Raw genomic sequence first — 26,738 nt, forward strand, 5'->3', positions numbered from 1 at the left:
AGTCTGAAATGATACACTGCAGTGGGCACCAGGAAACTAACTATCCTAAGTCTACAACATTCAATAGACCAGTCTGAAATGATACACAATGAATGGTTTTCGAGTTATGCTCTGGAAACAAAATGATTATGGATGGACGAGGCATGGACTATATACCCCATGCATTACATAATCAATTGTGAATGAAGCATATGTGTTTAGTCAGTCTAGTACTGCCAACACAACAACTGAGCCCAACATGACACGATACAATACCTGCCATTTCATTGTACACAGTGATAGAGTGACTTGAGTACAAAGTGGGATGATTCTTTAACTGAGAGGTGAAAACAGACACTAACACCACATACAGCTTGATACTAAACAGATTCCATCTAAAAACACATCTAGTATCTCAAAATGATTTGGTGAGCAACAGGTGAAACGACAACAAACGTGCTACAGTTAATGAGGCTGACTTCTATCTATCACCATCTTGTCACTCTTACCCATTGTTTGTTGCCAGGGTTGGTGAGATTGGAAAAAATAATACATAAATAATGAATGATAGCAATAAGTATTGACATGAATCAGTCATGGCCTTCAATATAATAACAGTGCTGTAACAAAGGTTAGTGAATTATTTTTTAATATTGACATTTTTTCAGTTGTATCACAAATAATGTCACTACTTGCACATCAAACCATAAGGATGATGCTAAACTTTACACTTTAATGTAAGTCAGGGCTCAACTGTCCAATCTATATGTGTACAAAATGGATGACCCCCATACCTCCCAGAACAAAATGGGTGACCCCCTTTAAAATCAACCCCACCCCCATCCCCAACCCTAGCCATAAATTATGAGCGCGCCCCTAAACAAGTAACAATGAGGCAACTATAGGCAGTATGCAGAATTATGCAGATAGAAACTTATGTTTGAACCATATACATTTCTACATTAGATTAATCACACAAATTTCAATTCAGCAGATTCTCATGATGTTTACATGAAGGGTTTCATTACACAATGTCATTTAGAAAGTGGTCAAGCGTAACATGTGTTATATTTGGAATAACACTTTCTTAGTAAAGTACAAATTCTAGTACTTTTTGAGTTGAGCCCCATCCGGGATTCCAACTCACACCCTCAGAACCAGGCACCTAATCGCCAGCACACAAAGTCAGCTGCCTAACCGGCAGCTCAGCTACCGTGACTTCCGCGGTAGGTGGCCGGAGGTTAAGCGGCTGTACTATAGAGATATGTACCTTTGTGTTCTGGCAATTTAAATATATGACCGTCTATAAGCCGAATTTTGAGGACCCAAAATATATGTCTTTAGAAGGGGGTCGTCTTATCTATGAGATACAATTTCACGGAAATATTTTTCAGCTCGCCAGTGCCCTGCCATGATGAGGTTACCGATATATCTGCCAGGATGTTTGCCACGATTACAGCGTTTATGTTGTGAATGATGAATAAAATACATATTAACCTGTACGTTTTCATTATTTCAACATATTATTACATATTAATCAGCATGACATTTATCGTACCTACCTATTTGAAGTCACAAAAACACCACAACAACGAGTCCGGTCGCCATTTGCAAAATGACATGTGCCAGCAATCAGCTGTTTCCTGTGACGTCACATACGGTGAGGAGTTTGTTTGCTTACCGTTGTTTTAGGGCGATGCTTTGTTTTGAATTTCTGACGTCCAAAAACCGAAAAGAAGAAGACGATGTGTTAACTTGTGACAATCTGGATGATTACTACGATGATACAACCAACGAATTAGCGTGGACAGAACTGGCTGGCGAGGACAGTGACACGGAATTTGATGGGTTTACGGCCGATGACTTGTGAAAATATAAGAACTCTCTTGCAAAAAGTGTTTATTGTTAGTGGACTATTTTTCTTATTGTCATATATATATATATAGATGAAATATAAACACTTAAATAATATATTTTGAAACAAAAGTTGACTTCAGTTTTTATTTACCGATGGTACTTTTTCTCTTGGGTTCACATTTCCATACTCACCGATTTCACAAAATGGCGTCTCGTTGTTGATGCAAGCAGTGATCGTCGGGATATAAAAAGGAACACAAACACATGTTGCCACAATACACGGTAATCTTTATGTAATATTCTCACCAACACTTACGCTGTATATCCACTTTCCAAAGGGTGTCTCGTTGTTGATGCAAGCAGTGATCGTTAAAAAGGTAAACAAACACGGTAATCTTTATGTAATATTCTCACCAACACTTACGCTGTATATCCACTTTCCAAATGGTGTCTCGTTGTTGATGCAAGCAGTGATCGTTAAAAAAGGTAAACAAACACCGATAATCTTTATTATGTAATATTCTCGTAATGGTGTCTCTGGTCGTTGATGGAACATATTTACCGGGTACTCTGGTCTCTGTTGGCGCGACCATCGCAGGGGTCGGCCTATCCATGAGAGATATGATTTTGACACTGATTTTGAGGGTCAAGTTTGGGGGTCGGCTTATACATGGGATGGGCTTATAGGCGGTCATATCGATGGTAGTGCCTGACTCTGAGGGTGTGAGTTGAATCTCGGATGGGGCTCAACTCAAAAGTGCTAGAATTTGTGCTTTACTAAGAAAGTGTAATCCCAAATATGACATATGTTACATGAAGAGTTTGGTCCTGACAAATCTGGAAACATAATCTGGATTCAAACCCAGAATACAGGTCCCACACATTCTGTGGGATGCAGCTCTACCTAGTCAACTGCAACACCATAGACAGCTGGGACGACTGTTGCCCACAACTTTTTAAATAATGATAATGTGAGCGAGCAAGCGCTTTAACTACAGGGCTACCTCGCAGCCCTTACATGAATAGCGATGCATGTCATCATGAAGACATACTATTTCATCCTTCAGATCAGAGAAACAAAAGACACTGACTTGGAGGACTTGTTGCTGGCGTAGTCGTTGGTGGTGATGTTGCTACAGGCGTGGTTGTGGCGTTCGCTGTTGTGAAGTTGCACAGAGGTGTTTGAATCAGCTGAAGGGCTTGGGTCATGCTGTCTGCGACAACAGCCTGACACTCAAAACTGATGCCATTGTCAGCTGATACACCCGCATCTAGCGTCAGCATACCCTACAAGTACAGGCACCATACAAGTATCCGCATACCCTACAAGTACAGGCATCATACAAGTATCAGTATACCCTACAAGTACAGGCACCATACAAGTATCAGTATACCCTACAAGTAAAGGCACCATACAAGTATCAGCATACCCTACAAGTACAGGCACCATACAAGTATCAGCATACCCTACAAGTAAAGGCACCATACAAGTATCAGTATACCCTACAAGTAAAGGCACCATACAAGTATCAGCATACCCTACAGGTAAAGGAATTACCATGCAAGTATCAGCATACCCTTACAAGTAAAGGCACCATACAAGTATCAGCATACCCTACGGGTAAAGGTACCATACAAGTATCAGCATACCTTACTACAGGTAAAGGTGCCATACAAGTATCAGCATACCCTAAGGTAAAGGTACCATACAAGTATCAGCATACCCTACAAGTAAAGGTACCCTACAGTATCAGCATACCCTACGGGTAAAGGTACCATACAAGTATCAGCATACCCTACAAAGTAAAGGCACCATACAGGTATCAGCATACCTTACAAGTAAAGGCTCCACTTACAGGTATCAGCATACCCTACAAGTGCCGGGCACCATGCAAATTATCAACATACCCTACAGGTAAAGGCACCATACAGGTATCAGCTGTACCCTACAGAGTTAAAGGCTCCCATACAAGTATCAGCATACCCTACAGGTAAAGGTGCCATACAAAGGTATCAGCATGCCCTACAGAGTAAAGGCTACCATACAAATTATCAGCGTACCCTACAAGGAAAGGCACCATACAAGTATCAGCATGCGCCTACAAATTATCAGCATACCCTACCACGGGTAAAGGCGCCATACAAGTATCAGCATACCCTACAAGTAAAGGGCACCATACAAAGTATCAGCATATGCCCTACGGGTAAAGGTGCCATACAAGGGGTATCAGCACATGCCCTTACAAGGTAAAGGCGCCATAACAAGTATCAGCATGCCCTACGGGTTGAGGTGCCCATACAAGTATCAGCGTACCCTACAGGTAAAGGTGCCATACAAATTATCAGCATGCCTAGTAAAGGTGCCATCGGGTATCGGCGTTTTACAGGTGAGATTGCCATACAAAGTATCAACATACGCCTACAAATTAAAGGCCATACCATACAAGTATCAGCCTGCCACCCTACAGTTAAAGGGCTCCATTACAAGTATCATTATGCCCTACCAGGTAAAGGGTGCCATACAAAGTATCAGCATGTACCCTGCAAGATCAGGGCACCATACAGGGTATCAGCATGCCCTACAAGGTATCAGCATACCCTGGAGTAAAGGCGCCATACAGGTATCGGCAGCGTACCCTACAAAGTAAAGGGCTGCCATAAGCAAAGTATCAGCGTATTACCCTGATATGCCGGCATCCATACAAGGTATCAGCATGCCCTGGCTAAGGATCGGGCACCATACATAAAGTATCAGCATTACCCCATAAGTATCAGCGTACCCTACAATTAAAGGCAACCATGCAAGTATCAGCATACCAGCGCAAAAGTAAAGGGCGCCATACGAAATTATCAGCATTACCCTGGGTAAAGATTTGCCCAAATTATCAACATACGCCCTACGGTTAACCGGGCTCCATACAAGCAGGTATACCCCAAAGCATGCCCTTGCCACAAAAGTAAAGGCTCCATACTGGTATCAATGCCCTGCAAATTAAAGGCACCAAATACTAAGTGTCGAAGTAAATCCTACACGGGTAAAGGTGCCATACAATTATCAAGCATACCCTGCACAAGTAAAGGCGCCATACAAGTATCAGCATACCCTACAAGGTAAAGGTTGCCATACAAAGTATCAACATACCCTAGAGTAAAGGCACCATACAAGTATATCAGCATACCCCCTACGGTTAAAGGTAAGCCCATACAAGTATCAGCATACCCTACAGTGGCAGGCCGGCACCATACAAAATTATCAGCATATGCCTTACAAGTACCGGCACCATACAAGTATCAGTATACCCTACAAGTAAAGGCTCCATTACAAAAGTATCAGCATACCCTACAAATTAAAGGCTCCATACAAGCATCGGAGTATACCCTACAAAGTAAAGGCACCATACAAGTATCAGCATACCCTACAAGTAAAGGCACCATACAAGTATCAGCATACCCTACAAGCAAGTAAAGGCACCATACAAGTATCAGCATACCCTACAAGTAAAGGCTCCATACAAAGTATCAGCATACCCTACAGGTTAAAGGCGCCATACAAGCATCAGCATACCCTACAAAGTACCGGCACCATACAAGTATCAGCAAATACTCCTACAAGTATCAACCAAACGCACCACACAGTAAGCTCCATCAGTATCAATACCCTACAAGTAAGGCACCACCATACAAGTATCGGCATACCCTACAAATTAGGAGCACCATGCAAGTATCACCCATTACCCAAGTATCCATTCATATTCCTTATCAGCACCTTCCATACCAAGGCACCTTCAATCCATACAAGTATCAGCATTCTCTACAAGTCCATGCCATTACCATCAGCATGCCCTTACAAGCAAGTTCCCTCCATACATGTCAGTATACTCTACAAGCAGCATGCTACCCTACAAGTAAAGGCACCATACAAGTATCAGCATACCCTACAAGCATTAGTGCGCACGTCCTACAAGCAAACCGCACCCTAAAGTATCAGAGCACCTCTACAAGTATCAGTGTATTAATTCCTACAAGTAAAGGCAAGAGCATCGCGCCATACAAGTATCAGTATTACCCTACAAGTAAAGGCATGGATACAAGTATCAGTATACCCTACAAGTAAAGGCTCCATACAAGCATAGCATACCCTACAAACCGGGTTATACAAGCACATACCCCTACAAGTAAAGGCTCCATACAAGTATCAGTATACCCTACAAGCTTAAAGGCTCCATACAAGTATCCAGCATGCCCTACAAATTAAGGCTCCATACAAATACAAGCATCAATTATACCCTGACAAGTAGGTCTTCCATCAAGTGTCAGCATACCCTACAAGTAAGGCATTCCATACAAGGTCAGTACCCTACCCTACAAGTATCAGCAGGCTAAAACCATACAAGTATCAGCATACCCTACAAGTAAAGGCTCCATCCTGCAGGCATCAGGTATACCCCATACAAGTATCAGTATACCGCAATTGTCTCCTACAGGTAAGGTCCTACAAGTCAATACCCCGCCAAGGCACCATACAAGTATCAGCATATCCCTACAAGTAAAGGCACCATACAAGTATCAGCATACCCTACAAGTACCGGGCACCATACAAGTATCAGCATGGCCCCTACAAGCACCAGGCTCCATACAAATTATCAGCATACCCTACAAGTACCGCACCAAGCACAAGTATCAGTATCACCCTACAAGTTAAAGGCTCCATACAAGTATCGAGTATGCCCTACAGGTAAAGGCTCCGCCACAAGTATCAGCATACCCTACAAGTAAAGGCACCATACAAGTATCAGCATACCCTACAGGTTAGGGCACCCTACAAGTATCAACATACCCTACAGGTTAAAGGCTCCATACAAAGTATCAACATACCCTACAAGTAAAAGGCTACCCATACAGAGTATCAGCATACCCTACAAGTAAAGGCACCATACAAGGTATCAGCATACCCTACAGGTAAAGGTTACCATACAGAGTATCAACATACCCTACAAGTAAAGGCACCATACAGAGTATCAGCATACCCTACAGACTAAGGTGCCATACAAAAGTATCAACATACCCTACAAGTAGGCACCACATCAAGTATCAGCATACCCTACAGTTAAAAGGCTCCATACAAGTATCAGCATGCCCTACAGTTAAAGGCACCATACAAGTATCAGTGCATACCCTACAAGTACCCGCACCATACAAGTATCAGTATACCCTACAAAGTAAAGGCTCCATACAAGTATCAGCATGCCCTACAAATTAAATCAGCTCCATACAAGTAAGTATCAGCATACCCTACAAGTAAAAGGCACCATACAAGTATCAGCATGCCCCTACAAGTAAAGGCACCATACAAGTATCAGCATGCCCTACAAGTAAAGGCACCATACAAGTATCAGCATACCCTACAGTTAAAGGCTCCATACAAGTATCAGCATACCCTACAGTTAAAGGCACCATACAAGTATCAGCATACCCTACAAGTACCGGCACCATACAAGTATCAGCATACCCTACAAGTAAAGGCACCATACAAGTATCAGCATACCCTACAAGTACAGGCACCATACAAGTATCAGTATACCCTACAAGTAAAGGCACCATACAAGTATCAGCATACCCTACAAGTAAAGGCACCATACAAGTATCAGCATGCCCTACAAGTAAAGGCACCATACAAGTATCAGCATGCCCTACAAGTAAAGGCTCCATACAAGTATCAGCATGCCCTACAAGTAAAGGCTCCATACAAGTATCAGTATACCCTACAAGTATCAGCATACCCTACAAAGTAAAGGCACCATACAAGTATCAGCATACCCTACAAGTATCAGCATGCCCTACAAGTAAAGGGCACCATAAAGTATCAGTATACCCTACAAGTATCAGTATATCCTACAAGTAAAGGCACCATACAAGTATCAGCATACCCTACAAGTACCGGCACCATACAAGTATCAGCATACCCTACAAGTAAAGGCATGATACAAGTATCAGTATACCCTACAAGTAAAGGCTCCATACAAGTATCAGCATACCCTACAAGTACCGGCTCCATACAAGTATCAGCATACCCTACAACCAAAGGCTCCATACAAGTATCAGTATACCCTACAAGTAAAGGCTCCATACAAGTATCAGCATGCCCCCTACAAGTAAAGGCTCCATACAAGTATCAGTATACCCTACAAGTCAAGGGCACCATACAAGTATCAGTATACCCTACAAGTAAAGGCTCCATACAAGTATCAGCATACCCTACAAGTAAAGGCATCATACAAGTATCAGTATACCCCTACAAAGTACCGGCCCATACAAGTATCAGCATACCCTACAAAGTACCGGCACCATACAAGTATCAGCATACCCTACAAGTGCCGCACCATACAAGTATCAGCATACCCTACAAGTACCCGGCACCATACAAGTATCAGCATACCCTACAAGTACCCGCACCATACAAGTATCAGCATACCCTACAAGTAAAGGCTCCATACAAGTATCAGTATACCCTACAAGTAAAGGCTCCATACAAGTATCAGCATACCCTACAAGTACCGGCACCATACAAGTATCAGCATACCCTACAAGAAATTACCGGCACCATACAAGTATCAGCATACCCTACAAGTACCACCATACAAGTATCAGCATACCCTGTAGTGGTCAGTCAGTATTGCTCTGAGTTACCTTGAATGAGCTGGAAGTAGGCTGGATTGATGACCGGGAGAAGGGTGACCTTCCCAACACTCTGGGAGAACACTGTTGAAGTGGTATCTGTCAACAGATCATGGACTCGTGAATACAAGAGGCATTTGCTCACATCGACTTGAAAAAGCTTTCAAATGAAATTGGAAAATATTGCTAAAAAAAATTATCTGGATGCTGGAAAAATCACACTCGTGAAGAAATAAATTCAATTCTAATCATGACTTCAATTGACCCCCCGCCTGTCTCCCCGCCCTGTCTCACCTGCAGATGTGGCATTAAGATACTGTTGCCCGCCCTGTCTCACCTACAGATGCACATTAAGATACTGGTTGCCCCAACCCTGTCTCACCTACAGATGTGGCATTAAGATACTGGTTGCCCAAACCGTTGTCTCACCTACAGATGTGGCATTAAGATATTGGTTGCCCCAACCCTGTCTCACCTACAGATGTGGCATTAAGATAATGGTTGCCCCCAACCCTGTCTCACCTGCAGATGTGGCATTAAGATAATGGTTGCCCCAACCCTGTCTCACCTGCAGATGTGGCATTAAGATAATGGTTGCCCCACCCTGTCTCACCTACAGATGTGGCATTAAGATATTGGTTGCCCCCACCTTGTCACACCTGCAGATGTAGCAGTGAGATACTGGTTGCCCCACCCTGTCTCACCTGCAGATGTACCAGTGAGATACTGGTTGCCCCCGCCCTGTCTCACCTGCAGATGTACCAGTGAGATACTGGTTGCCCCGCCCTGTCTCACCTGCAGATGTACCAGTGAGATACTGTTTGCCCCCACTCTGTCTCACCTGCAGATGAAGTGCTGAGATACTGGTTGCCCCCGCCCTGTGAGTTGGCCGTGCATGAGACTTGAGAAAAAGGTCCTTGTGATGTGATCTGGTATCGAGCCTAGAAACATACACACCATCAGAATAGTTTCTTGTGGCTAGTGATTTAGCCGAAACAACAGAACTGTTGTTATATATCACGCAAAGATACAACATGTATTCCAGTAGTAATAGGAGAGGTGGGGTTAAAGCGTTGGCTGGTCATGCTGAAGACCCGGGGTTCGAATCCCATTTCTGGTGTCCCCTGCCGTGATGTTGCTGGAATATTGCTAAAAGCAGCGTACAACAAATTTCAGTCAGTCCAGTGGTAATACAACTCATGTACTTTAACACTGCTAAACTGGACAGCACTGTTCATAAATAACATAAACCTGGTGACAACAATTGGACAAGAACATATGGTACACAACTACTTACAGTCACTTTACTTTCGTTGATATCCACTGTAAACTGTGGTATTGTCACATTCAGACCGCCTGCAATCAAAACGCCGGACATGTAGCAACTGGCATGGAAGAAAATCAATAATTCGTACAGGGAATCCTGTAAATCACGGAAGGAAAAGTAAAAATTCTGGCATTTTCATACTGTTTACATTTCAGTATTTAATTCAGTTACAGTTTGTACCAAAACTTACTGGTTCAAGTACCTCAAGTACTTCCAGCATCCTGAATTTAGTGACGTCATCAAGGCTGGACGTGCTGCTCTCAGCTCTCACAATCCTATGTGAGTTTTTCAACATATTCGAAGAAAATAGAGGAGGTTGCAAGCCGAAAATGTCACTAACGTGTGCATATATAAAACTTACATCATATATATAATTGTCATGAATGGATGGTCATTGACTTTATAGATATTTGATAGATTTAAAATGTCAGTGAAATTGATTGACCTCCATTACTGATATTGTCCACTTTCCGAGCACACGTGTTTACTCTGTTGACTTATGGATAACACACCAAATACTTCTAAATGAAACAGAGAAGAAGTATTTACGTCTCCCGAAAGTGAACTTGAAACCAAGAGACAGTGTAACACTATGTCAGTTTCGACTAACGCTAGTGTCTCAGAGTCTGTCTCTGATATGGAGTATCGAGAAGAAGCTGTATTTAAAGAATCATCCCCTACTAGTGAACTCGTAAAACAGCTACTTGTAGCCCTGCAGAATAATGAGATACTCTCTGTTATCGGCAGAGCAGTAGGCGAAGCTATTAAACCCACCTTCAGAGAGGAAATATCTCAACTATTCGAACAAAATAAACAGCTCGAAATGCAGGTTACAGAGCTTAAAGTCAAAGTAGATGAAAAAGATCACTTTTAATGACAAAGTTGACAGGATGAAACAATATTCACGGCGCAATAACGTCAGAATTACTGGTGTCCCAGAGGTAGCTGATGAGAACACAGATGAGATGGTTCTTAATATCGAAAATCTATCGGTGTTGACCTGTCCCCGACAGACATCGATATCAGTCATCGAGTGCCAAGGTTTCCTCCATCGCCCCAGTCCCATCCAAGACCGATCATCGTTATGTTTGTCAGCAATATGAGCAAACGTAACCTTCTTGCAAGTAGGTCTAAGCTGAAGACCAAACAACGATCTGTCAGTAAAATCTTCATTAATGAAGACCTCACCAAAACCAGAGCTCTGCTAGCTAATGAAGCCAGACGTGAAGGAGGGGAAGATAGAATCCACCTGGGTAACGGGGGGAGTCATCCTGGTGAAGTTCAAGGACGGAAAGCTTCCAAAAGGTCGCTACAAAGACCCATTTACAAGAAGTCTGTGATCAAACTAGACTGACAATGGTAATTTCGCTGATCCAGGACTCTCACTAACACCAAATGGATATGTTTCTTCTCACACTAACTGTAAACACAATGACAAAGTATCCTTTCATGATGTTTATAACTGTTCACTCTTAGATAGAACATATTGTCTATTGCTAATATATATAAAAGTGACACTTGAACTACATAATGTGGCATGCACATTGGCATGTTTGTAGCACACTATACAATACCATGTTGGAATGTTACCAACAGTGGAGGTGTCAAATTACAATTGGTGTTAAAGTGTCAATACACAATGTTATGTGTCAGTGTTCACATGGTACAATAGCACTTGCCCATGGAAAGAGGAACGTGATCAGTGTTGTCTGTGACTGTGAGCACCGAGATGAAAGGTCTCAAATAACAGCACAAAAGTAAGTGTCTATCAAATCCTGCGTTTAAGGAGGCACCAGGAAAGAAAAAGACTATAATATTGATCTGTGACTTTCTATGGACTAACATTGTGTCCTCAAAAGTTGATGTGTGAATTATTAAGACATTAGCATTGTCTGTTTTTTGTTTGTTTGTTTTGGTTTTTTTTCTAATGCTATATCAGCCCATCACTGATAGTACTGGTATTGTAATTATATTTTCAGTGTCAGCGGCATGGTATTTCTTTGAAGCTTCACAATCATGTGTTGTACTGTCTTTTGGTTCTTAACCTGGTAAATGTTGGGCTACAATCAGGTGATGCTTTAATTTATTTATTTTTATTTATTTTTGTGGGTTTTTTTTACGCTCTAAACTCATGGACGGTATGGTTTGATTATGATTACTGGTTATTATAGATTCTTTTGAGGTCATAACCTGTTAAATATTCGCCTAAATGAAATTAGCAGTATTATGATTCCATTTTAAAGACGCTACATCTTTTACTTTATTTGATAACTATGTCACGAGAGGTCACCATGATCTGATGGTCACGGGTGTTTTTAAGAATACATGTGTATCAGCGTTGTCGAATAACATACTCATGAGTGATCGTGCTACATTCAATACATTTATTGAAAATTTTAACTATAAATTGTATATTTATATACTTATCCTATCTCACGACTTGCACCTCTCTCTCTTCATTCGACCATGAGTGGAAACGAATTAAAACTTTGCTCCAAGGCCTACCTTGCCCCTCTCCCGTGCTGTGCGTGCCTTCTGTGTCAGTCGTGCTCACTAGTCCATGACAGCACGAGGCATGCGCAGTCCTCACCCACGTGATCACCTCACATACTCATTCTCGATCTTGGAGCCATAAAAGGACAAAACCGGAACGGTGGTAATCTATGTAGTGGGGAGGTAGGGAGGGACTTTATCAGCGTGAGATAGGATAAGTATATAAATATACAATTTATAGTTAAAATTTTCAAATTTTTAAACTTATCCTATCTCACGACTTGCACTTATCCCACGGTAGGAAGGTGGGTCATAGATTACCGAAATTCAAGCGATAACAGCTAAGTGTTATGCCCAAACAACCGTAGGAAGCAACTACAAGGTAGGCCAATAACTACCAAGTTACTACGTCGCGAGGGTTAGTTCGAACCCATTGACTTACTAAGCACAATTGCTCCCAGGGACGGGATTCGAGCAATGTGGTGTTCAGTCACTACCTTCACAAAGTGAAAGGGCGTAGCTTAACGAGTGTAATCAGTCGCGCATCGCCACGATTTCCAAGGTACCCCGTAATAAAAGTCTAGCGACTAGTATCGGGCCAGCCCCTGCTTGAAACAACCCCACAGACACCGTCCGAGGAGGGTGAAAGAGAAATTGAATCGGTAAAACTCACAATTTTAGCGTTCAGTACCACAACATCATCTTATGACTTCCATTACTTACCACAATAAGATCACATAGATGTGTATAGGCACTTAGGAGCATGAACGCTACGAAGTGTAACACTTCGGGAAGGACTCACTTCACTGACTTAATTACTCCGTGGAGCAGAGGGCAGTAAGTGAGGTGGCGACTCTCTGTAGTCTCAAACAAATGAGAGGAGAAATCTAAATCCTGGAAGACGTAAATCAGAAAAAGTTTTCCAGATTTATTCAGATTGTACACAAGCAGAAACGATCGCGACTTGGGATCAACTGCACAGTGGGATCCATATAGCATCGAAGCACAAGGAAGTTCATTATCTGCGATGTTGTGCCGCTGATAACTGCTGGGCAAGGACGAGTGGTCCAAACTGATGAAGGCCTTGAATACCCGTCACCGACACATCTCTGAGGTAATGAGACGAAAAGACTGTGTCAGATCGCCAAAAACAACCCTCCATTATGGCAGTTAACGAGCAGTTGCTATGCAACGCCATAGTAGAAGCCAATGCCCTGGTTTCATGAGGGTTGACTGCGTGGAGGTGGTGGCAAACCCGCAAAAGTGTAGGCTCGTAGTATTGTAGCTCGTAGCCAATATGAGAGTGTTGTCGCGAGACTTCGCCTTGGAAGCAGTAGACAAGGGTATAAACAGTCTCTTCACGCAGACGGGTAGCTCTTGCGATGCTTTAGGTGCGCTTCTACGAAGTGTAACGCCGGGAATGACTCACTTCACTGGCGTAATTACTCCGTGGAGCAGGGGACAGTAAGTGAGGTGGCGACCCTCCAGCGTCTCAAAAGCAAGACCTGCGATGGTCAGTTCGAACCCATTGACTTACTAACCACAAGTGCTCCAGGGACGGGATTCCCGAGCAATGTGGTGTTCAGTCACTACCTTCATGCAAGTGAAAGGGAGTTTAGCTTAACGAGTGTAAACAGTCGCATTACCCCACGATTTCCAAGGTCTGGCGACCAGTATCGGGCCATCCCTGCTTGACACAACCCCCACAGACACCGTCCGTGGAGGGTGAAAGAGGTGAATTGAATCGGAAACTCACAAGTCCCAGAAGAATCGAAGACACAAATCAGAAATAAAATTCAAATTTTATTCAGATTGTACACAAAGCAGAAATGATGCGCAACTGGTGATCATCTGCGCTGAAAGCTGATGGTTGTCGAGTGCGAACAGGCGATAATGACAATGCTGAATTCCAATTCGTTGTGATGAAGGGCCCTTTCTCCTGATGACCACTGCTAGGCCACTTGATGGAGAAAGTAAAAGCCCCAGCTTGCAAGATGTGCCAGCGAATAGGTGTTGAGTCGGTATGAAGGGCACCCTTGAGACTCCAACACAAACATTCCACTTGTTGAGCCACCAACAAAAGACTGAATGTAGTTGTGCGGGAAGACGAATCAACTCCCTGGGGTTGTCGTCCCTGATGTATGGGCACAGAACCATCTGAAGAGGGCAAGCTGCAGCTGGCCCCTGTAAGTCAGCACTTGTGCGGCGCCAACCACCTAGTAACTTCTGCCACTGGCGAAAAGGTGTGGGTTGGACCAACACTAGTGGTGCGTTGCACTGAATCTTGTCCCACCTCTCCTGGGGCACAAACATCATGACCTGGCGTGTTGAATATTGTCCCAATAAGAAGAAACAGCTGGTCGGTGTTACCCCTGATTGCTCGAATTTAAGTAAGCCATCCTAATTGCGTGAGCAACTTGATGATGAACTGTCTGTGGAAGGGAAGGACGACTGGATCCTGCTGGGCTTAAACACAGTCGTCGATATTGTTGTCAATTGTCACGCTGCGACAATGCAGGTAGATTGTTATCAGAATGGGTATCTGAGTAAAAAAAACCACGGGGCTGCGCATATGCCCATACAGCAGGATCCTCCATTGGTATCAATGCGCCCCATAAAAGTAAATCGAAGATACTTCCGATAGTCTGGATGTATCCGGATGTGAAGGTAAGCGTCTCACAGGTCGAGGGACTGACTGACTGACTGAGTCTAGTTTTACACGCCTTTGGCAGTAATCCAGCAAAATCACGGCAGGGGGCACCAGAAATGGGCTTAACACATTGTGCCCATGTGGGGATCGAACCGGGGTCTTGGCGTGACGAGTCAGCGCTTTAACCACTAGGCTACCCACGGCCATCGCAGGTCGAGGGAAATGAGAGGTCTAACCACTCTTGCCTCTGACAAAATATATCTCCTGATATAAGAGCGTTCAATAAGTCGAGCAACTCGTCAGTTCTGGCGGAGTGCTCAATGTAATATGTTGGTAGCATGGAGATTGTCAGTCAATCTACAAGAGCGTTCACATTATAAACAAATTGTAGAAATTCGGAGGATCGGTGACCTCAGGAGCGTTTCTTTTGGCGAACAAAATAATGGTGCGCCAGGTGGAGTGATATAGGTAGTAGATCGCTGCCTGGTGACAGTCCTTGCATAATGCAGTGACCTCTGAACTCAGTGCTTGACTAGTCAACCCGTTCCGCGGGTGTTTCTGTCCGTCACCATCAATAAGCAGTCTCTCTCGACTGGCTGTCAAAATCCGACACAGTCACTCTTACGGGAATGACAGCGTCCGTTGTTACTTGCATTTAAAGGCTGGACTTGGTATCCGATTTGTGGGACCAGAGAGAATTCTGCAAGGGCACTTCATAGTCACTCTAATCATCAAAATTCGGTAAACAAACAGTAGTCCGCCATTTGCAAAGCGTTACACACGGTGACAAAATATCACGGACAACATGGTCTTTGGTTAACCGGTCGCAACCCATAAATTCGGGCTGAGCTATGCTGGCTATTTGACAAAACATTGCTGGTACCATGCGCCAAGAACTTCACCCATTTGTTATCTGTCCAGAAACTTGCTTATCATGTAAAACAAAGGGAGCTGAAGATGGCGAGCCGTCTGCAACAATTGCACCCAGTGATACACAAAACGCTGTTACCAGTAGTCTGTAGTAACAAGACTCATCGGGCGTCGTAGAGAGTATTCCTGGCTAGCAAGCGTATCTAGTTATGCCATATCGGTGGTTGCAGAACTGATATCTACACCGAAGGGTAGAATCGTTGAACGAATCACTCATCAAAAGTGAAGATCGGATGGTAGATTAAATATGGAATGAGATGAGCCCGGTCACGGAGGACTCTTGAGAACTGGGATCGTCAGGCCGTCAAGTGCGGCGTGATATCTCTAGATGACTGCGCTACTAACATCACATGTAAATCAAATCGGCATGGTGAAGCACATAGCTACTACCTCTGTACATTGATCTTGAGCGGCCAGGTGAACTGGTTCGACGATAGGGAGCCTTCGACCTGGTGAAGCGATGCGAGCGGCTGGTAAATCAGTTCAGGGTGGTGAGCCGTGAAGTTGGCGTGATCTGAATCAGTCCGATGTGATCTGAATCGTGACTGATCTGGATCGGTTCGGTAATCGAAGCGGTTAAATGATCTGAGCTGATGGAGATCTAGAACGCTCAGATGAACCGGTGAAGCGAAGTGAAATGTTCGGCGAGGTGAATCGTTTCGGTGCTGTGAATTGAATCGATGATGTGAACTGTTTCGGCGATAAGAAACAGTTTTAATATTATGGCGAACTGAGTCAATGTCGTATTCACATACGGCATGGCGAAACGGTTCTGTCTGGTGAATCCATTCGTGTATGGCGAACCGATTCGGTGTGGTGAATCGGTTCGGCGATTGGACTGTTCGGTCTGGTGAATCCATTTGGTATGGCAAACCGATTGGGTGTGGTTTAAATCGGTTCGGCAATTTGACGGTACGGTCTGGTGAAACCATTCGGTATGGCGAGCCGATTGGGTGTGGTGAATCCATTCGGTATGGCGAACCCGATTGGGTGTGTAGTGAATCCATTCGGTGGTATGGCGAACCCGATTGGGTGTGGTGAATCCATTCGGTATGGCGAAACGGTTCGGTCTGGTGAATCCATTCGGTATGGCGAACCGATTCGGTGTGGTGAATCGGTTGGCGATTTAACGATGTAGATCGGATGTGTGAGTCAACTGGCAACACAAGCGTTTTGATGGCGGAACCCGCGAAGACAGTTAATGATCGTCCATAAAATTATCACCGTCCGACATGGGAATCTGCGGACGGCGAGCAGTTAATACCTGTCGTTAAAATCGGGGGTTTGTCGGGTGATCAACTGTTGAAGTGTAGCGAGCTCTGTGTGCCAGCCATCGGGAGCAAGCATGTCTACATGCTCTAAAAGCGTCCTAATAAGGGAGCACATTCCGACAGCGTTTGCTCCAGGAACATGGCGATTGGGGATCCGAGGAAGTAAATATTGTTACAGTGTGGCGCAAAATTACGCTACTGAGTCTAGACTGACAAGGCGGGATATCCTGATTCACCTGAAGTGAATGAGACCGACTACGAGAATCACTCTGGCGAAAACACACACGTGCGGCTAGGTGAACCCGGATCGAAATGGCGAACCACCGACTAGGTGAGACTGAGCGACTACGAGGAATCAAAAGCGCTGTGGTGAGTCGAGCGGAAGCACATATTGAGGTGAGTTGAGTCGGGGAATGTGAAGCGGTTCGTCCTGGTGAACCTATTTGAGTCACGTGAAACGAATGCGGCCAGAGGAACCCTTATTCGACTCACGTGAATCAGTTTGATCAACTGAACTCATTCGAGGATGTTGTGGTGAGCGGCATTTCGGCCGTGTGAGCGGTTCGACCCTGGTGAGCGCGGCTCCGCCCGTGTGTGAGCGGTTCGGCAGGTTCGACTTCGAAAATCACTCTGACAAAACACACCGATGCGGCTAGGTGAACCCGGATCGAAATGGCCAACCACCTCGACCAGGCGAGACTGAACGACTACGGGAATCAAAACGCTGATGGTGTGTTGAACTGAAACCTATGTTGAGGTGAACTGAGTCGGGAATGTGAACCCGTTCGTCCTGGTGAACCCCTTCGATTACGTGAATCAGTTCGGTCAGGTGAACCCATTTGATTACGTGAATCAGTTCGGTCAGGTGAACCCATTCGAAGAAGTACTGGTGAGCCGGTTCGGCGGGTTGAGCCGGCTCGGGAAAGTGAATGAGACCTAGAACGACTCCTCCCAGCCGTGGAAATAGGAAATAATGTAGATCGCAGGTCTGGCGTAGAAGAAATATCGGTCATTACCACCCTGGTACGCTCAAGAGAACTTAAACTGGGTGAGGGAAGCTCCCCTAAAGCCTTCTAACGTTCTCAGATAAATAGGAATCCGACGAAGCGTCCATAAAATCTTCGTCAGGAGAGACGGGCGATTGAGAACGGTGAGCAGTGAGGGTGTAGCGATCTAAGCATTGTTTCTTGGCGGGAGATGGACCAGACCCCGCAGAATTAGTCCTAGCCCTATCTGCCAAACGTCTGGCACAAGCACTTTTGTAAAATTTTAAACGCCTCATTAGACAGACCTGAACACTTCGGACAGCGTGTCCCAGTCACAAACACCCACACAATCAACACACGATGTGTGTGGGTCCCATGCTGAAAATACTTTATTACAACGGGTGCAAAACATCCGTTTACTGGCCTGAACAGGCTTAACCATTTTTAGCATATCTCAGACGAAAAAATTTTCACGTCCACTCAGTGGAGCGACAAGAAAGAGAAAGAGTATGTGAGGTGATCACGTGGGTGAGGACTGCGCATGCCTCGTGCTGTCATGGACTAGTGAGCACGACTGACACAGAAGGCACGCACAGCACGGGAGAGGGGCAAGGTAAGTCTTGGAGCAAAGTTTTAATTCGTTTCCACTCATGGTCGGATGAAGAGAGAGAGGTGCAAGTCGTGAGATAGGATAAGTTTAAAAATTAGTATACTGAACAGCAAAAGAAACGCAAGTCTGGCTTTTTGTCAAGTTTTTGAATAGAAGACAACCAAAATCATGTCTAATCATTTATTCTATAGAAAACACTGTCAATTTATCAGCTGAAAGTTGCTGTTAACATTGAATTGCAATAAGTTCAAATTGATCACAGTCCGTCACATGTAGATACCCCTGAACGCGAAAAGTGATAGTCTCTTTAGTAGTACGTATTGCCACCTTGAGCTTGCACACAGGCCGTGCAACATGGCCTCATTGAGTTCACTAGAGTCAGAAAGAATGTCTGAGGCAATTGGTTCCGCTCAAACACCAATCTCTATTCCAATTGTGCAAGTGTGAGTGGCTGTCTACCTGCCCCAATCCTCCGTCCAATTTCGTCCCAGAATGTTCAATGGGAGCCATATCCGGGGAAAGAGGCGGCCTTGGAAAAATGTTAATGTTGTTCTGAGCCAGATAATCCATTGGCACCCTTGCTGTGTGAGGGCTGCAAGCGTCGCTGGCGTTGTTGGCGTGCCAAAATTGGCCCCACATATGGCCTTGACGGCAGTGGATTCCAGCAGCCCGAAGGCGGCCCTAAGCGTATTGCTGGACACTGCTCCCCTTGACCTAAGAACTAAGGCTGCTGTTACTGTTGCTGCTTGAGTTGGTTCCTTAGATAGTGACCGGATGACCCGATCTTTGCGTGCCGTAACTTCGTTGCCCGTCCGGTGCGAGGGGCGATCAGCAGCAACCCGGTTTGCTGATGGCGTTGAGCAAGTCGTGTAATGGTGGTAAGATGACAGCCCAATTGTCTAGCTACATGCGGTTGCAGAGCTACCTCCGTTCAACTTTCAATGGCCATTCCCCTCTGCTCAGTCGTTAGTCTAGGCATCGTTGTGTGGCGTGTACACCTCTAAGCGTCAATACTGAGCTGTTTTTGACACAAACCTTTATAAAGGATACCTCAGAGTGAAATGCATGCTTTCCATCCACAACCGTCGATGCACATGCTAAAATGATGTTTCCTGTATAAAGAAAACCATAGGTTATATAAAGCCATTAAAGGGAATTACATTATGAATATATTGAACAATACATATAAATTATATATATATATATATAGGTGACTCTGATAGAGGCACTGAAATTGACTATATCAAGAGTATATGCTTAAAGGTAGAATACTTAAGCTGAACATATATACCATAGCCCTAAAACTCCTTGGGGTTATAAGCTAGATGGTATGTATAAAATACATATTAATCTTGTGAGGCTAATATTTTAAGCCTTCGAGGGACTGTCAGTTGCTGGCGAGGGACCAGTGGTCGAAATGGTGAATGCACCAGAGACATCTTCTGTAGTGGTGATGTCTCTTAGGTAGTGATTAGCAAATACCATGTTAGATTTCCAATAGCATCCTTCCATAATCGTGTTCAAGGAACAGTTACCGTGTAGAGGCGAGGGTAGAGGCCAAGTGCCCTGATCTCATGTGGGTTGTACTTGTTGGTGGGTCCAAACCTGCTGCCTTGTAGGCGGAGAATGACAGTCCTTATCAAATAGATATTGTGGTCCGTGACACTTCTGTTTGATTCGTGGCGATAATGGAATGAATAAAGCGTTTGAGAAATCTTCTCCTTGTTTTTGGATAAATTAAGTAAATAAACTTTGAAGCTCTTACGGACACAGTGATAGGTCTTGTGTATCTTGTGATCGAGGGAATAGAGGATAAGCGCCCGGGATGTGGAATAATCTGTCTGGTTGACCTGGCAGTTGATTCTTAACTGCAATGAAATCCCATCTTAATCCGAGGAGTGCGCTGTGTTATGATTGTCATCAAGCTGCTGTATCCTCTCGTAATCCAGGACGTGAATTTCAAGATATTCTTGCTGCTGTGGCTAGCGATAGCAGAAACAATGTTTTCTGTGAGAGGAAATTCAAAGTTTGTCGATTCCAAGGGTTCATAGACCTCCTTTCGTGAGGTGTTGTAACACTACATTCAGATCCCAAGCTGGAAAGTGGAACTTCCGCTTTTGGTCTCAATCGGAGGCTAAGTAGTAAGGCCAGTAACTCTGGAGATCTTGTCAATTTGACACCCGTTCTCATGGTGATTACAGAGCTAAAAAGCGCTGACAAGATATGTTGATATCGTTGAACCTTTTAAATGTTTGTTTTGAAGTGAGGTAACACAAATAGTCTGCCACTTGAGGTTGTGAAGCCTCTCTTGCTGTAAACCCTTTCTTTGTTGCATAATTTTCGAAACTGTGCCACTTGTGTCGTACAAGTTCACAGGAGTTGAATAGCGTAAAGAAAGCGTGACTGCTTTTGCCGCCCTGGCAGAATATCCTCTCTTGTTTAAACACATTTGTATACAGTCCCATACGTGTAGTTGGAACATTGCTGGGTTTCCGTGCACTTGTTTGGTGTGAGGATGAATTAACGGAGTTTAAGCGCTTGGGTAGCTCCAGTGTTGGTTGACGATTTCTTGAATTGGAGTATGGAAACCCGTTCTGCAGCCGACCAGTAGGAGCTGACAAAGTGAGTTAGGCTCTGTGTTTGTCTGATTTTCTGTAATGCTTGAGGTATTATTGCTGGCTGTGAGCGATGCAGCGTGCATTGAGGAGCCTTCCATGATAGACTTAAATCCGTTGCCCAAGCTTGGGGGGGTCTGGGACTGGTGACCGCGAATCGTCGGTAGCTGATTGTTGAATCAGCGTGGCCGAATAGGTCTATTAGCCGGCTCCTAATTGCTTGATTATCTGTGCAAAATTTCCGGTTGATCATCCACTCTGTCGGTGATGGTAGATGAGGCGAGGCGTCTGCTAGTATATTTCTGGCTCGGGGAATGTGCACTGCTCTGACATGGTAGATTTAGATCTTGTATTAAATCGAACAGTTGAAAGCTTAGGTTCAAAAGGTTCATCGATCTCGTTGAGCCTTGCTTGTTTATGTAAAAGCCACTGTCGAATTGTCTGTATGGATCATTAAGGCGCATTTTGTAGAAATGTGCTCCAATGTAGAATAAGGCGTTGATTACAGCTTTCATTTCTAGACTATTTTATATGGGTTTGCATTCTTGCTGATTCCATAACCCTGATATCGTGTGGTTGGTGAGATGAGCTCCCCAACCTTGGAGTGTAATGGCGTCTACATACAGATGGGTTTTGTATTCCTGCTCTGCTAAAACAAATCCCTTCCATGAGACGGTTGATTTCTTGGTCCACCATAGTAGATGTGGTCTGGGAGATGTTTGGTAGACTGAATGGTTGTACATCGTTGAGATGTCGTTTGATGAGGACCTGTAGGGGGCGTAACTGTAATCTACCTGTGACAGTCATGTCTTGGGCTGATGTGAGAAAGACCCTAGTAGGCTCTGCCATTATTCGCAGTAGTAGCGAGGAGAGTAGAGCTACATTGGAATGGTCTGTTGTATCTTGAATAGCGGTCTTCTGGGTACCATAATCACGGTTTGCGATTTGTGATGAATCGAATACCTAGGAACTGGAGTCTTGCGCGATGGTACTAGGTCCGACTTGCGTAAGTTTACTAACCAACCTAGTTGTGTTAGTAGCTTTATGATGTAATTTAACTGTAGTTTGAGGCGCAGTGGATCTTGATCTACTTGTATCCCGTAAATTCGAGGTAAAGCGCTTTTCTCATTAGCCCTGGCGATATAGAAATTTTGATAATCGGTTTAGTTATCCTGCGTGAATAGCCAGGGGGCTGATGATATTCGAATGGAATTACTTTCCACTGGTAAAGTAGCCCTTCTAGAGTAAATCGTGGGTATTTCCTGGAATCGGGATGAATGGGGATGTGCAAGTAGGCATCCTGTAGATCTATGCTGCCCATGTAGTCCATAGGACGGAATGTCATCTGGCGTAACTGAGGTAAATGTATCATCACGAGAAACCCGATTGGTTTTCGCGTAGATAGTTCTTGTTGAAAAAGCTCATGTTGTAGATGAGTCTGTATTTCTCCGTGGAGTTTCTTGGGAACTAGGAAAACTGGGGAGTAGAAACCTGGTTCGGCGTTTGCTTGGTCTAATTGCTTCTATGGCCTGTTTGGATGAGGAGTGATGAGACAGCCTCTCTTTATCTTTAGTAGTTGTTGCTTATTTAAATGTCGAACTTGGGGGTTTGATTGTCGGAGGCTTGTCCTGTAGAGGGATCTGAAATCCGTGTTGAATAATGTTGGAGGCGTAAGGATCTTGCAGTATTCCCCAGTTTTCCCAGTGTAGTTGGAGGCGTCCACCCACTTGAGCTGGTTGTACTGGAGCGGCTGGGGGTGGAAGACTCAGTCGTTCGAACCTGTGTTTCAGCGTCTATAATTGCGAAGGGAACCTCTGGGTGTCCTGCCTCTTCCTGATCCTCCTCTATAGTTGCCATATGGGCGTGAAAAGAATCTTTACCTCTAGAGCTGGCTATCTTCCTGTCTCTTGCTCTTTGTAGGCCCGTGAACTTAGATCTGCTTGAGTATCTTTGTGAAGTCTGACCGAATGGCAGCTGGCTAGTGTGTCCATCGATCTAATCATAAGGACTTCCCTGGAATCCTTAGAGACTTCCTTGGCGACCTTGTCGATTTCTCCGTCAAAGATGGATGTTGTCGATACCGGGGCTGTATAAAGAAAGTGGGGCTGTAAAGTTCTCCCCAATTACAGGAGGCGAGGAGGCCTTGGCTGACGAGCTAAGGTCAGTGCTGCTGAAACAGATGTAAGATGATCCGTTAAAAACTGCTGATCTTTCTTTTGCATAAGTAAGGCAGAATAAATCATTCTATCATCTTCCGTCGTGGAATCCGGAATCTAGTAATAAGAGTCTCATTGATGCGTCCTAGATCCTATTTAACCCAAAGAACATCGTCTAAAGTCATGGTTTCTATATATAGACCAACTGCGATCATCCATCTTACATAAATCTTGTTCTTTACATCGCTGATGATCTTATAGTTCTGCATCGATGTCCTGGGCCTTGTAAGAAGGAGTCCATGTTATCGTGGAGAACTTCTTGGCTTGAAAGTTGGGTAGATGTGGTATCTGAACTTTCGTAGCTTTCTGGAAAGCTGCATCTAGATTCTGTGGCACTGCATAATCCGAGATCGATCGAGGGTAGAGTGATTGCATCTGGATCATCTTCCTTCATCAAATCACGTCTGAGCTGTATTGCCACTTTTAGATGGTGATGATATGAGATCTAGGTTATTGACCATCCAATGCCGTATCTCTGCATCAGAAATATGATTCCCTCCATCATCCTCAAAACCATCATCATTAATAAATTGTAGATGCTCTTGGGACTCGCGTGTAGCTGTCTGTATATCTGATGAGGTTTGTGGCGATCTAAATTGACTTGTGCGCGCTCTATGTGGAGATCTGATGGGTGATCGACCTGGTGATGAAGCCGGAGTGGAGATCGTCTATGGGATGATCTTCGGAGACTTATTGAGGTGAATGTTGATAGCTTGGCGAAAGCTCTTCGACAGTCCGATGTTCTTCTAGGCGATGAAGATCTGGAATCATATGTCCTTAGCGAATGCCTTAGCGGAAGCTTCATTTTCTTGCGTCCGGTCCGGGGGATGCGATGATATGACCAGCGAAGGCTTCCGTGATGTCTGATGGTCTGAGGAGTCCATATCTAGAGATGAAATCGAAGATGGTGATGATCTCTCCTCGCCTTGGCGAAGGCCTAGCGAGCTGTACATCTAGGTCCCGCCGTCAAGGTGGTGCGGGACTTCCTTCAGTGAAGGTGACATCGTCTTGGCTGCTACACGTTGATGGGGGTGCCTCTGGGGTGCTGTCTACGTTGGAGCGCCAGCGAAGGCTTCGGACCCTGCTTGCGCGGTTTGTAGTGGTCCTCCATGATGTTCATAATCTGCGCATCATGTCTTCTGGGATGATCTGTAGCCCGAAGTCGTAAATTCGAGGCGTCTTTTCTGCGATGGGGTTCACATCAATGGCGTCTGGCGTCGGTGTAGAGAGCATCAGGCTGCATGGAGATCTCTGCAGAAGTCACAGTCGCTGACACGGTCGCTTCTTCTGCCGTAAAGTCGGGGATGATTATCGGCTGATCATCGTAGAGGCCCAACTCTGCTGCTGGAGCGATCTCGGCTGAAAGTTCTTGCTGTCGCCCGTGGAATTTCCCTTTGGAAGTCTCTGCGCTGCCCTGGAGTGTCCTCAATCTGCGTTGAGGCGGCGATGAGGCCCTCTTAGACTTAGTCTGCAATGGCCGGGATATCTGGGAGGGAGGCGATCGTTTCTTCGAGTAAGCGGACTCGTCCACGTTCCTCTGCCGCTTAGGGGTCTCTAGCAGAACACCAGGCAGGAGAGGGTCGATAGCAGCTGACTGGAAGGAATATCTGGACTCTCTGCCATGTTTTGCCCTTGTTTGCGTGATCTATCTGCAGCTTACGTCTTAAGGCCTTAAAGATGATATTTATTAAAATGCAGAATGAGATAAATTAATGCAGTAACTGCGCGTGAATTAAGCGACCGCGGTAGAACAACTAGGGCATATTACATGTGGATCGGAGGCAGAAAAAATTATGGTTTTGCTGCACTGTTGGTGTGTTTGTGGGAACGGTTCGTACGGACGTCAAATTGCATGACATCATCTCATCTGGGATCATTACGTCACTTTACCATAAACGTTCCATAAACATGAACGCTTACCTTCATGAAATTTCATTTTTTCAAAACTTGCGTTTCTTTTGCTGTTCAGTATATTTTGCATTCATACAATGTGCTCAATAAGCTATCTGTGCCAATTAACACTTGACTCAACTACTGTACTATACAAATCAGTATTACACATTGTTTACATTACCCTTTTTGATTTCCGTCTGTGGCAAAGCATTGAATATGTCTATATAGAATAGGATATGTAACAAACAACAGTACAACTGTACTCACGTTGTTTTACAACACCATGCATCTAATCGCACAGGTATCCAGTCCGTCTTGGTTGTGCCCTGAACATGCATCCTTAACACACACACACACGCACACATTCTCGTGCTAAGCGCCCACATTGTGTTCTCTCGCACATGCACATGCGTCGACACGGATACAAATCTTCTCACTACTGTTAACTATGTTTTGATGTAGATATTTTGGGCAATTGATATGACTTACATTTATAGGCAATTTGAAAACATTTTATATATGAAATTTTCTCGAATTTTCCTATCACTAACTAGACCAATGGTTTTGTCTTTGTATTTCCTTTTTTACCCTTTCCTCTTCTGTTTGTTTGATTATTTATGTTATGAATGTGACAAGAAAAGAATGCCCTTGTTTTGTTTATGTATGATATCATTAAGTTATGATATTGGTGTGTGCCTATGCAGTTTTGCATCCTCAAGACCCACTGTCTACTATTTTTGTCACCAATTTTTAATTTTCGATGTCGGTTGAAATATCACAATATAGACAGGCAGTGGGTACATTTGCTGCAGCATTTCATTCTAAACACTCAGGTAAATTTGCTCTTTATCAATATCTATTCAAATTTCGTTGTCTGTATGGCAGTTGTGTTTCCATAATGATTTCACTTTTGTTACTGTGCTGTGGAGATATTCATCCTAATCCAGGACCTAAATGCACAAATGCTTTAAGGATAGTCCATCTGAATGTACGTAGTCTTAAGGAGAAATTAGATGCTGTCAGCCACCTCCTACAACTTGCCTAATGACATTAGAACTATCAGACATTGACATTTCAAATTGAAATCAGTGCTGACATGTAAGACAATACCATGTATTTTTAAAAAAACATATAAAATATTGATATATTACATGTTATGATATGTATATGTCAATAAACAGTTCATCGTGCACCTATTACCTCTTGTACTTTTATTCAACTTGATCTTAAGTCTAT

At 44.1% G+C, this 26,738-nt stretch overlaps 1 protein-coding gene across 1 annotated transcript in view; it reads right to left on the minus strand.

The window, feature by feature from the left end:
• LOC124290115 (tectonic-2-like) overlaps nt 1-26,738 on the minus strand; it is a 45,595-nt gene that overhangs the window by 14,929 nt on the left and 3,928 nt on the right. The window contains 3 exon segments of the mRNA XM_046726808.1: nt 2,928-3,123; nt 8,524-8,610; nt 9,353-9,452. Coding sequence (XP_046582764.1) covers nt 2,928-3,123; nt 8,524-8,610; nt 9,353-9,452 — 383 coding nt within the window.

Source organism: Haliotis rubra, unplaced genomic scaffold (assembly GCF_003918875.1).
Source record: "Haliotis rubra isolate DU_JTF1 unplaced genomic scaffold, ASM391887v1 Scf458, whole genome shotgun sequence".
Classification (NCBI taxonomy): Eukaryota; Metazoa; Mollusca; class Gastropoda; order Lepetellida; family Haliotidae; genus Haliotis; species Haliotis rubra.